Source organism: Pseudochaenichthys georgianus, chromosome 12 (genome assembly GCF_902827115.2).
Source record: "Pseudochaenichthys georgianus chromosome 12, fPseGeo1.2, whole genome shotgun sequence".
In the NCBI taxonomy this organism is placed as follows: Eukaryota; Metazoa; Chordata; class Actinopteri; order Perciformes; family Channichthyidae; genus Pseudochaenichthys; species Pseudochaenichthys georgianus.
In genome coordinates, this window is record NC_047514.1 from 25772665 (window position 1) to 25788856 (window position 16192).

The 16192-nt window shown below is 40.9% G+C and overlaps 2 protein-coding genes across 7 annotated transcripts in view; both read right to left on the reverse strand.

The window, feature by feature from the left end:
* The window catches only part of fcho2 (FCH and mu domain containing endocytic adaptor 2), a 67913-nt gene extending 58945 nt beyond the window's left edge, over nucleotides 1-8968 (reverse strand). Inside the window, exon 1 of one of the 6 annotated variants that reach the window (XM_071205049.1) lies at nucleotides 8752-8968. In XM_071205049.1, the coding sequence (XP_071061150.1) occupies nucleotides 8752-8784 (33 nt within the window). In that variant the 5' untranslated portion in view covers nucleotides 8785-8968. The remainder of the gene's footprint in view (nucleotides 1-8751) is intronic. The other 5 variants (XM_071205050.1, XM_071205051.1, XM_071205052.1 and 2 more) reach the window with 5 other exon arrangements.
* A 1150-nt stretch (nucleotides 8969-10118) lies between these two features.
* The window catches only part of tnpo1 (transportin 1), a 34864-nt gene continuing 28790 nt past the window's right edge, over nucleotides 10119-16192 (reverse strand). The window contains exons 21-25 of the mRNA XM_034096219.1: nucleotides 14738-14813; nucleotides 13778-13877; nucleotides 13617-13691; nucleotides 13292-13431; nucleotides 10119-13168 (exon numbers count right to left, since the gene is read on the reverse strand). Coding sequence (XP_033952110.1) covers nucleotides 13324-13431; nucleotides 13617-13691; nucleotides 13778-13877; nucleotides 14738-14813 — 359 coding nt within the window. The 3' untranslated portion in view covers nucleotides 10119-13168; nucleotides 13292-13323. The remainder of the gene's footprint in view (nucleotides 13169-13291; nucleotides 13432-13616; nucleotides 13692-13777; nucleotides 13878-14737; nucleotides 14814-16192) is intronic.

The following is a 16192-nucleotide window of genomic DNA, read 5'->3' on the forward strand; positions in this document are numbered from 1 at the left end:
AAATACGGAATACTGTGCACTCGGGCTGCTCGATTATGGCAAAAATCATAATCTCGATTATTTGGGTCAATAACTGAGATCACGATTATTAAAAACGATTATCCATTTACTTTGAAAACATCAATTTATTGAACAAAGAAATGTGTAGTATGTTTTTAACAGTTGACTACCCTGAACTTTAAGCATAATTCAATTAAAAAACCAATACAAAAAAATTATACTTTTTCTTTTTTTATAAATAATAATTAAAAAAAGAAAAAAAGAATTGTTTTATTTCGATTATGTTGTTTTCATAATCGTTGCAAGCCAAAATCTTAATTGCGATTCAAATAGGATGAATAGAGCAGCCCTACTGTGCACCAATACGAAACACAAAGAGAGACAAACATCGACAATTGGCCAATCAGTCGACAAAACAGGGAAGTGACGAAAAGTGAGTGAAAACACACAGCGGCCCAGAACAGAGCAGAACAGGAAGAGACTCCATTCTGTGCAACAACTAACTGTGCTCATGTGGAATGTAATATCAATGAATACAAAATGAAAAATAAAAACAAACACAGGAAACTGCTCGGGGCGTTTTCAGCAGCCGTGTTACAATATCAATTCTGAAAAAAAGATAATCCTACAAAGCAGGAGGCGAGAATGAAGCCCCTTGAAACCAACCAGAAATGTCTAAGAATTTGAAGTTAAATAGAAATGTCTATATTTGTCTACTGGCTAGTTCAGGATTGTACGACAGGGAGAATTGGAGAAGTGATACTGGTGTGCCGCACAGTTTCTCAATGTCCTATTCTGGACACTCATTGATGAAAGCCCCCGTACTGGGTGTTTAATATTCCAACCACACATTGTGAAATTCAGAAGTGGTCTTTATGCTTGGATTTAGATGAGGTTTGAAAGTCCCTGCCCACCCAACAGAGAGGATAACATGCAGAGAGGTTAGCACACATGTCACTCAAAGTCTGTTTCAGCAAAAGCACAAGTATGCCGCTGAGACAGCTTCCAACAGACTGAATGGTGTCAGCTGTTCCATATCCAAACACTGCCAATATTAACACAGAAAACAGATTGCTTTGGTTTTCTCGTTATCACTGTCCCATCTAGCAAATAAACGTAACACACATGGTATCGCAAAGGCAACATTTGCCAAATGAAAAAAATCATAAGGGCATGAAGTTTAAATGCTTTTCGAAAAGACATCATATAAACGAACGCAGGCAGGGGTGGAGAAGGTTGCCGTTTGGGGTTTTCCCCTTTCCTTGAATTGTGCTATAAAGCTTGTTGTGCATCTACAGGGTCTATGCAGGAATCCTGAAGTCAAATGGAATACATTTTAAGACCTCATCGCCACTTCGAGTTCAACCGGTTACCTTTGGCGACACACTTCACCTCGCATCTGACTATATCAATCATCAATGTTTATTTATATAGCCCAATATACAAATGTTACATTTGTCTCAGTGGTCTTCACAGTGTGTACAGAATATCAGTATGACAATACGACACCCTCTGTCCTTAGACCCTCACATCGTACAAGGAAACACTTCCAGAGAAACCCCACAGTTTAAAGGGACATGGGAGAAACCTCAGGGAGAGCAACAGAGGAGGGATCCCTCTCCCAGGACGGACAGACGTGCAATAGATGCCGTGTGTAAATTCAAAAAGATAATACATTTGCAACATAGGTAGACAGTATTGATTGTCCTTCCTCCTTATCTTCCAACCATTTGGACGCAGACTCACATTTCCCCAAAACGATGTTGCTTACCCACAACCGGCGGGTAAAACGGACCTTTCGCGCTATCAACGCCGTGAGCGTGCGATTGTCCTGTTCAGATATGACGTCAAACCCCAACGGATGCCATCAATAAACTGCACAGAATCCAACTCCACACCTACGCCATGGACTACATTCAGGCAGGACTGTGGAAACACAACCTCTTTGGACCCTTTATATACTATTTATTTCGAAGAAAACGCTCGGTTTTAATACTTTTTAATAGCCTTCATTTTCGCACCCCCTGATCCTAAAATGGGTGTTGCTGCAAAGGTTAAAACCCCTGTGTTTCCTCCAGAGGGAGTTTTCTCTTCTCTCCAACACACTTCCCCCCCCCCCCTGCCATGAAACACCTCAATTGGACTCCTTTGTTTACCTCCGTAAAATAGTGACATCACTATGTACAATCGAGCTTCTAGGGGCTAGCGCTCCAACATATTGTACATGGTAATGGGTGAGATATCTCTCAGCGGTTGACCAATCACAACAGAGCCGGCCAGCTAACCAATCAGAGCATACTGAGCTCTGGTTTCAGACAGAGGGTGAAAAGAGGTGCTGCAGCAATAAAGAGCCTTTTGAACATTAAAGCATGGAACTTGTCGCAGAAGAGGCACACATACTAATATGAACCTGAAAAGGAGCAGAATGTGTCCTCTTCAGAAGCTACAGAGAGGGAGTACTGCCTTGCACACAGCTGTTAAAAGCAGTAAGGATATATATACATAAAGTAGCACATTGCACACAGTTGTTAAAAGCAGCAATATGACATACACACATATAGAACAGGCTTGAAAACAAGCAGAGCAGAGATAGAGGCAGCACAAATAGAGTTTACTGCTGACATGTGCAGGAGTGCATCATGCATTGTTTTGATTGGTTACTGCTGGAAGATATACAAGTGTTTCCTTTTTTGATTGAATTGAATTATATTCCACTCTCTTCAACCTCAGTCAGACCAAAGGACTTGCTGTAGGTGCGCTTCCTTCAACAGAATAGTTTACCGTCCTCCACCCATTAGTATTGGCTCTTATGGGTATATAGGCCACACATTCTTACACAAGCACCTAAATCCTGTGCTATGTCTGCACGGCTCACTGCAGGGGACTCAGCGTCTTGAATGCTCGAGGCTGACATGAAAAAATGTAGGTAATAGCCTGGCAACGAGACAGCTTACGTCATGGTTACATGCGCACTAATGCTCTTGCTGGAAGAGTGGTTTCACTCATGACCAAGTGAACTTCGATGGAAAAAGCAGCAACCTTACCTCATTACCAATTAAAGCAGAGTTGGATACACACCAAGACATACGTCCAGGTTATTTGTGGCATGTCGACTGACACAGCTCTGTTTCCCAAGCAGACGTGAGCTGCTGAGGGTTCATGGGGTTCTTCACCAAAGTTAGAATTATTAACTAAACAACAGCTTTGCATTAGTGAGAAAGCTTTGACTCTCGTGGCAATTTAACCATTTCATTTCTAATAATTCCTTTTACTTCATGGACAATAGCAACATGTCAAAATAGTCATTTTAGAAACATTTGAGAATTGAATCTGAGTGTGGGCTATATGGTTAATGATTAAAAAAAGACGGAAATAAAGTTCGGAAAGCTCTATCAATCAGCTACTAATGGCGCTTTTCCACTGCCGCACGTTTTTTGTTGCTTTTCCACTAGGGCTAGTTCCGGCTCAGGGCTACTTTTTCACCTTTTTCCTGGCCCTCCAAAACCGAGGTTCTTACCGGCCCAACAACCGGGCTGAATATGCTAAACTAGTGACGTAAACACTCTCGACTGCTGCATGGTCAGAGAGAATCGCTGGCAAGGGGGCTACAACAACAACAACAACAACATATTTGACCGTGATTTAATTGTAATACACGTTTCAAAATGATGCTGAGCGACAGACGGCAGGCGAAAACCCTTTAAAATGTTTGTTTTCTGAATGGAGATCGGATCGATCAGGCTAAGCTAACGTTGTATATGCTCCACAGTCACAACAACGGCCTACAGACATAAATAAACCAGCGACTGTATTCTCCATGACACAGACAGTCTGTGGTTTGTACTTGTTTAACTTCTGTCTAGTTTCTGAACAGATATGAGTGCCAACAGCAAACAGCGGATATTGTTGGTTCGCATTGAAGATGACGTCACGGCAGTTTTACGCAGCGTCGCTCCGCCCGCCGAACAGCCGATCGCCGCGCCTACACTGCGTTACTATAGTAACTACCCCTAAACGGTAATGGAAATGCAGCTTAAAGTGAGCCAGGCCTACCAAGGCCAAACTAAGCTGTGCTAGGTCCTGCAGTGGAAAAGCGCCATAAGAACACAAAACGCACACTCCACAAAACACTACGTGATGTTTAAACACATGTTCAAGCTAAAGCACCAAACGTTCCCTTGTTGTAGCTTTTCAAATGTGAAGATTCACTACTTATAGTCTTCATGATATTTAACCTGATTTATGTTGGGGTGTTACACTGCTTCTTGCACAGAACCAGCAACTTAAAGACTTCAACTTGGCAATAGATAACTGTAAGGGTATTTTTCATGAATTTCTTACCAAAGAATAGTTGACAGTGAAAAAGGTGGACGTTTCAGCCCTATTTGTTCATGTTTTGTACTTCAATACAAAATATAGAAACACAGAGACCTAAATACACCATATAATAAAATAACCAAAAGGACACAGCAGCAGTCTCATAAATGCCCTATTGACACCGTTTCTCATTTGTACTGAGCAAACAGACACCTGCGTCAATAATTGAGTCTATTTAAAGTATGAGATACAGGAAGTGGTAGAATCAAAAGGCTCGGTTCAAGTCTGTTTCATGAAGCCGTGGCCAGAACACACACACACCACAGACTGCTGTTGGAATACACACAGGATTGTGTTTCCACACAACAGTAACATCCCTGTTATTACAGGGAGAGAAACGAGACAGCTACAAGGCCAATGTTTAATCTGAGAAAACACCTTTAAGGACTGAAACAAAACCACAGTGCAGCAGTTTGTCATGTAACGTCTGCCGGGCAGAGGAGGACAGGAATTCACTTTCTTTCTTTCGGAGTGTAAAACCAGTTCCAAGCTCCTGTGTTTACGTAATCCAGTGTGTATGGCCTGACACGCAGTAAGGCCTCTCGTGACAGAGAGAGCTGCTTATCTAACATTTTACTGCCTATTGCTTTAAACTAAAATGAAAAACTAAGATAGTAAGTCTTCCATTCATGTTATTATCATACATGGTCTTATGTTCAAGGTAGTGTCCATCTGGGGCTATAACTAATGAGAAGTGTCATTATTTTGATTGTATTACTCATGAATTAATCAAGAGAATAATCTAGTGAAAAATTACTAATAGAACAAATAGTTAGCTGCGGCCTTAATTCATGATGTGCGCAGCAGTTGTATGGAAATAAAACCTCTGAATATGATTAACTAAATATAAATGTGCTTAAAATACAATATTAGACTACACCTAAGACAATAAAAGATATGCTGCTTCAATGCTAAATACACCATATTGCTAAGCAGGCTGCAAAGTACATTAGCTTTACAGGAAACCTATTTCTCCTAATTTTTAAAGCAAACTAACAAAAAGGATTGGTCACTGCTGTAGCGTACCTAGTATGTGCATTCATCACACTATGGTGCACAATGTATGACATGTAGCCGAAGTGTCCATCGGAGGGCTCGGTTATCTCATTTCCACGAGCAGCTCAGTAAACAGGAAACAAGCAGGTGCTCAGAGTCCCGGGGGACACGACTCTGTGTTCGGGTCAACACACTGGAAAGAAATATGACTGCACGCTTTGACTGAGGATTCAACAACACGAGCCTCTCTCCAGACAGACGGGACACCATGGCCTGGCGTAGTCCCCGGAGCGGGGAGACGGCAGCATGACATCACAGCGCCTGCCCTGGGTCATGTGACCAGGGAGGTCTGGGAGCGGTGCACTGAGCCGTCACATCAGAGAAACAGAGCGTAGTATGTGGTGAGCACACACAGCCGGGCTTTGTTTGGGGGATACACATAAATGTGGAGGAACTTCACCACTACTGAGAGTCGGGCTGGGACATGGGATAATCCCAGGAAAGGTGACTTTACCACAAAGCAAGTCCCATTCAAGCCCCTGTTAACCCAGTGCATCGATCATGTATGTATTACTACAATAAACAGCATTTCATTGACTTTCCGTTCTTATCTTATTCCATTGACATGTATACAGACTCCTGCAAATACGTTGTCACTTACAACATTCTATGGCATGGATATAGTTGACCATCTGCATTCCTTGCACATTGGACTTGAAACATAATCTTCAATTATTCTGTGTTTCTTCTTCTTTGTTTTTATTTGACTGCCTTTGAAAGTTGAAAAAGGAGTTCATCAGACTCAAATCATACAAATGAAAACAACCACCATGAGGAAGGATATGTGTTACGAGTGCACAAGTCAATGTTGATCCAAACCGTTTCACCGAAGGGGACGGTATTCTCAATCTCAGCAGGATCTCCCCTCGACAGAGAAAGACTGAAGGCAAGATGGAAGCGTGTGGAAGCTGAAAGGAAATGTGTCAATGGCACTATTGTTGATCTCTTCTTGTTGGTTGTTGGTTGTTGCTGTTATTGCGACACTTGAGCGATAGTGACTGTGAAAACTGGAGTGTGAGAAGAACCTATTAGACCACAAACACACACACACACACACACACACACACACACACACACACACACACACACACACACACACACGCACACACACACTGAGCTTACTGGTGCACATTTCACACAGAAAAGGGAAACGGACAAGCGGAACTTGAACACGAATCCACCGAGCGGAAATGTAGCAGGGACACAAAAAAAAAGTGCTGCAGCTTTGCCAGAGAGACGCCATGGCGGTTCCATGTCTGGCTCCTAATTCCTAAAGAACATGTTTACTCAGCTGAGGGGACATGTTGTGTATTACAGATTCATGCCAAGATTGCCCACAAAGAAGAGAATCATTGAAAATGTATCCTGGCCACAGAGTGAACGAGCACCGAGCGGAGACAGGTGTATTCTGAAACACGTGTCTGCGTGTGGGGATGCTTGGTAGTCAAGTCAAAGGGAATGGATGCAACTCCTAATGCCGTGTGTGTGTGTGTGTGTGTGTGTGTGTGTGTGGTGTGTGTGTGTGTGTGTGTGTGTGTGTGTGTGTGTGTGTGTGTGTGTGTGTGTGTGTGTGTGTGTGTGTGTGTGTGTGTGTGTGTGTGTGTGTGTGTGTGTGTGTGTGTGTGTGTGTGTGTGTGTGTGTGTGTGTGTGTGTGTGTGTGTGTGTGTGTGTGTGTGTGTGTGTGTGTGTGTGTGTGTGTGTGTGTGTGTCCTGCATGGTAAGCACACAGCTGATCCTTGCCATCACTGAGTCTCTTGTGTCCCCGCACAGGGCACAAAGGGCAGATTGAAGAATCAAGAGCGTCTCGGCTCTCCTCTCCTCCAGTTAGTTCATGATGAAGTCTCCTTTGGAAAAGGGCTTTTGGGTTGACAGCGCTGCACTTTTAAAAATGGCTTTACTTAATGTAATGTTCAGTAACACAGCGAATGTTGTCAGCTGTGTCAGCTGGCAGTGAGGTCCACTGAGGCTACACACCAAAGCTGTGTTTCCCGCATTAAGAAGACGGAGATGCAGTGAGTGCTGGCTATGTGACAGTACTTTGTGTTGTAGCATAAGCCTGGAACATAGTAATGTATCAACTTCTTAAATCAACAAAGAAGCACTTAATCCATTCACATATGTATCATTCTTCATTCACCAAATGTACACAGCAATTTGACTTGGTGATACAGCGCATTAAAAGAAGAAAGCTAAAGTTGAAAAGGTTAATATAAGAAGTTGAAGAAGGTTAAAATACAATATCATATCCAAATTCCGAGCAATAAATATACTGCATACTACCTCAGGTATTGCAGTTCATATGCATGCAATATGAATTGTAATTGAAGCACTACATTTTTAACAAGCTGTATCATCATAACCAACAGAGCAAAGCAATAACACAGTTATTGGCAAATATATCCCATTTGCAGTAGTCCCATTGATCTTTGCCTATTATCAAACCCCTTTAGGGTGGTCAACCAAGAGAACAGCATTAACAACAGTCTAAATGACTCAAGACAAATTAAAACATGACCCATACTTGCAACAGTGGTATCAATGTATACAATCGTTGGCCTTAGCTTAGAGCTGTTAGCCCAAATAAAGCTGGCATTTCTCTCACTTTCAGTAACAGTCCATTTTTAGGGCTTTAGGGTTTTGCAAAAGCAATACAAAAAGGACATTATTCGGTGGTTTGGTTAAGACATTGCTTTTACTTTTCAACCTGCTACCGCAGCCACGTCAAATCGGAAGATTAATGTTATTTCGAAAGTAAATAGATAACACTGTATACCGCTTATTAATACAGATACCTCAGCACTCGCTATATAAATATAGGCTTCATATCTGATACAGTAGGAGAGTGATTTCGTGTTTTTTTAAAGCTGTTCTCTAACTTACTAAACATCTGGTCTCTCACTGAAACTTTGTTACGGAAGAAAATGACGCGTACGTCCAGGGGCTGTGAATGACAGCCAAGGCGACCAATAGCATTCAAGGAAATGACCATAAACATTCCAAGCAAGCCTGAGACAGCCAATTAGCGGGAGCAAGGGTGGACTCTTCGAGGTTTCAAGTTAGATGGGTTACAGAGGCCCAAACCCCCGGGGTGGCAAAATAATAATCGCCGAGGAAAATGAACGATGGCCGGGGGGCTGCAGACCAGTAAGTCTGGCGGCACCGGACACCACCGGCTCAACAGCAGCAAGCTACAAGCCTCTGCAACGTTAATAACATTTGATTCCTGGCTGACATGGCCATGATAGGGAGGGAACACAGCAACAGAATAATAAGGAATAGCACCGGTTGTAAACAACGTGAATAAAAGCACCACCTACCCAGAAATTCTCTAGGAAGTAGGGCGTTATCATCTTGTTTTATTCCTCTTCGCCGCAACTCTTAAATGTGTTGTAAGGCAACTTTTAACGCGTAAATCATCCACCGTCCTCCCCCCGTTTCTGTTGTATCTGCCTTTCCCCGTTTTCCTCCTCTCCCCTTTCTTCTCCCTCCCCACCTAAAGACTCCACCTCCACCCGTCTGTATTGCGTCTCTCTCCCCTATGGCTTCTTCCCGTTTACATTTTATGGATGAAATAGCGCCTCCTTTGGCGGATTAACACTAGTTCGGTCAAATGCTGCCTTCATGTGTTTCACGTAAACTCCTGTACTCATGTAGGCTGACAATGTTGCAGTGGTATATTGAAGGAAAGAAAGCTGCGAATTAGCCTAAAAACTGTCTGTCATAATTGACTGATAAGATAAAAAGCGAAAATAAACAATTGCTAGCTCAGATACATACGAAATAACATAATAGTGTATTGTATCATATTATATTAAGCCATTTTCCAACCAGCTGTGAACACAACTTGTGAAGTTTACTCTTATCATCTAATAATTCCGATGTATTGTATGCAGGTGTGCATTAAGTTATTTAGTACAGTTTGTCAGCGAGGATTTTTTTACACATTTTCTTTAAACTCACAAAAAAGAAAAACAATGATTGATGATTTGTGGTACCATGGGTTGTTTTACCTTTATGAATGTAATTTAAAAAAAAATTGTATCAAAAAGTGAACCATACATTCATTGTTAACCCTTTATGGTACGCACTATGATGCCATTTGGGGGGGTAATATTTGGAGTTTTTTTTTCATAGAATATACCAAATAAACATAATCTAAAGAAATGTTCAAGAAGTAATTATTGGGGGGTAAGCCTACTTTGTGGGTCCCAAACAACCGGAAATTAGAGCAATTTCTGAGGGCTGGGTTTCTTTCTCAACACTACATTGTCATATTGGCACAGCTTCTATTACAATAGTGTGTAGCGTTTGGACAATTAATAGGAAATCAGTGTTTGTGGTGCCCAAAAAATTATTCACAAATGTTTGCTTTCTATCTTAATGCATCTGAAATGGGGGTGAATGGGGTGAAATTGTTCTTTTTAAATAAACATTAGTAAATACCTATGTATTAATGTTGTTGGTCTAATTGATAACTGACATGTATCTAAAGAAATGAGAGGCGGGCACATTTTAAATCTTTGCCCTTGTAACAAGAAGGGTTATCTATATACAAAAAATACCTATTATTACAAATTTGACAGATGAATCATCATGAGTTGTGTCCCTGCTCTTGTTCATGTTTGTGCAGCTGCAGCGAGATGAATGCTCTGCACTTTGAGAACATACAAGAGACAGACACATATAATGTAAACAATTTATTGGAACAATGTACAGATTCAAGCAATGGTAACCAGTCACATCCACTATATCATCTTACAAATATTACAAAATTACTACAGTACAATATAGATTCTTTGCATGATCCAAAATATTTGGTGGCCCCAAAAGTATTACTTTTTTAAAATGTCAGCAGCTTATTCAAAAAAAGAAAATTCAAATCATGTCTATCAAAATCAAGTTTTTGCTTTTATTAGCAAAAAAGATGAAGGCAGATAGTCTAATCAAGTTCAAAGGCTAAATAAGAATACAGGAGTTCTTTGACCAGACATTCCTTAATATTGGTGGGCGCTTTTATAAAATACAAATTTTCAGTAAAGCTTCATAGAAAGTCCAACTGATGTTTGCAAATTATGCTTATAACATTATCTTTATGAGTTGTCAACCTATTTCTTTTCTTTTCAATGAGGTGTTACTGCTTCCTTTAGATACAGTTTATCTAATGCAAACACCAACAAAACCTCAACGTATTTGCTCTCAAGGCATTGTGTACACATTACACTAAATATTTACCATAGTCTTATAACAATCACTTCTGACAAAAGTACATGAAGTATGTAACCATTTTATTCTTCCCCCTGCTTTGCAACTGTAATCACATTTGACAGCTAGCAGTGTTGCACAGATATACGATTAATGTCCATTAACACGCTTGTTTACCCATCTTTAATATGAAGGGCGAGATATTTACTAATCTTTAGTTGTTGAGAGGAGATGCATGAAGGCGTACACATGGGGGAAATGATAACGAATAACACTGGACACAGACAACCTGAGGTTAACACATATTCAAGTAGTGAAACACAACTACAATGTATAGCAGCAGTCAAGTCACAAATACAGCACAGTAATGGTTCTGCGTGTTTTAAAGACCTACACTCTCTCAACGACAGAATACCAGGACCGTGCACACACACACACACAAACACGCACACGCGCATGCACACACTCCCCCCCATCAAGCCATGATTACTCCTCTTTTTTGCATGCCAAACAGCTGGAATGAGACAAACAAAATCACTTCACAACACAAAATGATGAGGCACATACAAGTATTTGCCTCTGTATTCCATGATGCATTATATCCTGTATTCAGTGTTACCTTATATTAATGTTAAATCTAAGAGATCAGTTATAAAATGTTAACGTTTACCTAAGACACTTTCAAAAGCGCATCACCCCATTACATGACTTATTGCATTAGGTAAATACATTTTTAGCAGCAATACTTAATTCATTATCCCGTTACGCTAAGGTCATATTCTGAAGGGTTCGGCTACGTCATAAATTTCAAGCACTTGCCATTTAAATTGTAAGTGCATGTCATGTGCATCGTGAATGATTAAAATACTGCAGTTACTACTCTGGCCAGCAGAGGAAACATTACTGGCAGGGCATATACAAAAAATTAAATAAAGAAAAACGTACTATCTCTCCAACCCATCATGGAATACATTCAGGCTATCTGAACACGTACACACTTTTATAAAATATAACAGCGCAAAACAACCAGAGACGAGAACATGTTGTAGTTTCACAGTATTTCAAAACTATACATCCAGCTATGGGGTAAACGTTTAGGGAGAACACTCCAGCAACATTGATGTGAAGTTATAAAAGTCCCAGTGTTGCAATACATGAATGGTTACTATGTACTTGTAATTAAAGCTCCCCTCCCCCTCCCCGTTATCCCCTTCCCACTTTATGTTGGGCTGTGAGGGGCCACCAACATGCAAGAGATGAAAGTACCCCACGAACACAACCACCCCAAACATTATACAGTCATCCTCAAGATCATGCTTTGAGCACAAGAAGCCAAACAACCAAGAAGAAAACGCCAGCACATTAACATATTGAGCATTCATTCGATGGACTGCGTGGTTCTGACAGCCAAAATAAATCACTACGACAGGGTTCGGGTCGATGCGTTGTCTCCTCCGTGTTTCTCCTTCGTGAGGTTCAGACAATATAAAGGATTGTGAAGCGTCTAAAGCTTTTCTGATGAATGTCCACGTCACATTCACGCCACAAGACCAACTTCACGCGGACGCTACGTCACAGCCAACATTTGACACATTTCCTTACATTTGGTGCGTAAAGCCTGTCATGCTACATTACATCTGTTTGCCGTAGTTCTGTGGCCGAGGAAAACCAAACAAAAGTACTGTAAATAGATCGAGTATAAGGTCGAAGAAGAGCCTTATCACGGGGCAATGACAGCTGTCAAGCGCAACACACACCACTAATGTTCCACAGCTTTCCACAACGATAAAAGCATGCTACCTATTCCCAGAAAAGCTGCTTTTTTAAAGAAAACCTTGTGCTCTCCAGTGCCATAAGTGACAGCGTTTGCCCTGATAAAAATTAGAAATACTTAAAAAATCTAATAACTATAAGGGTGATAACTTATTCCTGGTGATATGCAGCGTTATCAAGTGAGTCGGGTCCAATAGGATGCGTTGTTAGCATCAGCTGCTATTCATTAGCTTTAAGCCGTCCTTGTATTAAGAGAAAACACCTTCTCCATTCTTCAAAGAACAGTCTTCTACTCGACTTGTAGAATTGAGATGTTATTAAAACGACCGTACGCCATCACCTGACATGATAATAAATGCGTCTGCTCTGCACTTTTGTACCCACGTTAAAGAGCAAATGCTTAACCGAGCTTCCTGTTTTGCGTACAATTCTTTTCAGCAGTTCAGGTAACAGTAAAAAAGATTGTATTAATTGTTGAAAAAAAGAAGAAGGGTAATAGATTTCAATATTTCTGATTGAGATGTGATAACATGAATGTTCCTCCCATGATAAGGTTGTTTTGCCAGTCCCTTCCCCCCCTTGCCTGTGCATGGGGGCACCGAGCACTGCAGCTACCACCGCCCTCCCACCCCGTCCTTCAGGTCGGGGAAGGGTCCGCACCCTTCCCTCCCCTCAGCAGGCAGACCCTTCCCCCCAGTAAAGGGTAAAATGTTCCCTGGGTAAAAGAGGTTCCCTATATTGTCTCCCATAGTGAGTAACCTGCACAGAGAAAGAGAGGGCGCATTAGAACACCATCCTGCAGCAGCATTTGAAATAAAACACCGTCAAGACTTTGATTTTCAATGTATTTTGCAAAAGCCCGTTCCTAGAGAGGAAACTGACCCCAGTGATGAGGCATGCTGCCGTGGAAACGGTTACACCCCGTAAAAGGTTGCCAGGCGTTCCTTCAGTGGCAGGGGGAACTGATCTGAGAAGCGTCTCCAGTTGTCCTCGCCCACCTGGTTCTTGAAGCCGTGAAGGATCTGAAATTAAACACCGGGAGAAGTTCAAACAAGTTGTAATGGCGGCTGCATTCAAAATAGATCTCCTGCATGCTGGGATTATTATTGGCGTCAATTGTAGATACTGCAATTCCTCCATTTGACCACTGGTGGGCAGACAGGAGTAAATGGTAGAAAAGTACATTTTGGCACTGTTCAGCTTTTACCTTGTAAAACATGTCTCTTAGGTCGTCCTTTGGATTTACCCAGGAGGCCACTGCGTCACAGAAGAATATAAAGTCCTGTTCCAGAGAAGACAGGTGAGCCAACATTTCAAATGAGGGACACGACATAATAAACACACTCACATGGTGTCTGTGGCCCTCACCTGCACTACACCTCCTGGATTCACACTGATCATAGTGCAGATCCCTCTGAACGCAGAGTCCTTCTCCTCATTGTCTCTTATGTTTCGCAGAGAGGTGCACCTGACAACAGGGACGACCACATGTATCAGACATTCACAACATAAAAACTACTGCCACTGTGAATGCAAATACCTATAATGAATATACTATCTTTATATTTTAGATAAATAAACAAATATAGCCTATTTCCAACCTTAGTACAAATATACTGTTGAGGTATGTCCTCATTATTGTCTTTATCCTTAAACATATCATTGCCTGTATGTGAGGAGACATGTGTGTCTATCATGACCTGAGAGATAACCACAACAAGTCAAGCATGCACACAAAACATGTGTTTCTACTTTTAACAACTCCTTTGATCTCTTATAGCCTTTGCCTATGAGCAGTGTGTTCAGCAAAACCTCATCTATAGCAGCTTAACAATAACATTACTTTTTAAATATGTCTAAAGGAGGTCTGGGTCATTTTTGGGACAGGCACATGCAGCTGGGTGATTACTATGAGAAAGGAAAGGTAGCATTTTGTATGCTCTATCTGCAGCAAAGACTGCATCCTTTCTGCAATTTGTTTTCTGAACCAGCAGGCATGTGACAAATCTGATCCCATGCATCTTTTAGGTTAGCAACAGTTAACACTGACAGAAAACTAGAAATTAAACAAATTAATGTATAATACATGAAGGTGCTACTGAGGCAAAAACAAATCACAAGTAAGACCTAAAAGAGGACAGGGTTAGTCACATGGTTGGCAATGATTACAAACTGATATCAAATCAAAATAAAAACTGAAAAGACTTTTGTTTGAGAAGTAAAGTGAGGAGAGGAACAGAGCAGAACAGGGAGCGACAGGAGACAGACGAGGAGAGAGGAGGAAAGCAGAGAGGAGATGAATTAAATAAAAGATTGAATAATACACACCAGGGTCTTATAAACTGCTGTAGCATGGGTGCCACCTCTTGAGGACAAACGTAACCAAGACGACCAATTGTTATTGCTAAGGTAACGCAATCACGGTTACACACCACCAAACGCCAACCAAGACATGAGCAATGAGGAGGGGGAGGAGAAAAATAAAGAAAAAACAAACAACTCAGAGACATAAATCAACAGAATCTGTGTATGATAATTAACAGAAGATTTCACTGGTGTCGGTTATTACTGCCCCTTTTATCACGGGGAGGAATGTAAAATATGACACTCTAAAAAAAACATACAACACGTTTAAGGGAGAACACATTGACAACTTTGACAGGACATTCATAGAAAAATAGAATCTGCTTTCACAAATCATATGGATCGAAAGTGATTGAAATTCATTAGCTTGATTTAAAATGTAAAGACACAAGCTAGCTAGCTCAGTTAGCATGTGTATGTTACTGGCTTCAACAAGAGCGACTCAGAGATTTCTCCCTTAAACTCACACATTGTTCATAACAAAGCAGAAATGTGTTTGTTTTTTTGTTCTTTCGAAAAGAAAAAAGGACAGTTTACTCCAAGCCAACTACATGGAGGGAGACTAGTATCCAGCACAGCAGGTTCTTATGAGGCAGAGAGGAGGGAGGACCTAAGTTTAAGAGACACAAAACTATGTGACATTCTCATTAACAAACAGGCATTTATGAACAGTCCAATGACACATGCAGAAAGCAGATGGTATGCTCATTAGAATAAAGTTCGGTGCAGGATAAGCTGATCAGAGACAAACTGGAAAGTGCCACCACGCACTCTGCCACGTCTGTGGTGGAGGTCGTTTAAATTTAGCTCCAGTGATAACCTGGAAAATCTCTGACAGACATAAAAAAACTTAGATTTTGGGAGTAATTTTGTATCGAGGGAAGAGGGATTAGGGCCATATGAGAAACATTTTTTAGGATGTGATGAAAAAAAACGCTTTTATCTCAGAATTGAAACATATTTCTTTTTTTTTTCTTTTTTTTTTTTAAATTTCTGGAAATAAAAATTATGAGAGAATTAATTTTCCTGTTTCTGTTGTTGAAAATCTCATGTTCCTTTTTCCCCCCAATTCTGAGATTAAATCAGAACCAAACTTATTTTTTTAACGTTTGGTCACATCCCAATATGGGTTCCTCATTGGCCCTAATCCTCTCCCTGCATATCCTTTAGGCCCATGTTGTGTTTTCAATGAACGTATTGAAAACAGGGAACAAATGGTGAAAGATATCGTGGGTCAGATGAAAACATTCAATGGGCATGACACCGTTATAATTATCATGTATCCTGCATCAAACATTGGCCATTCCTAACAACATTTAACATCTATTGGCAGATATGCATCCACATTTAAAGAACAGTAAATAAAAGCAACAAATAAACTGACAGCAAACAAACAGGAACACATCTACAGAGTCCCTA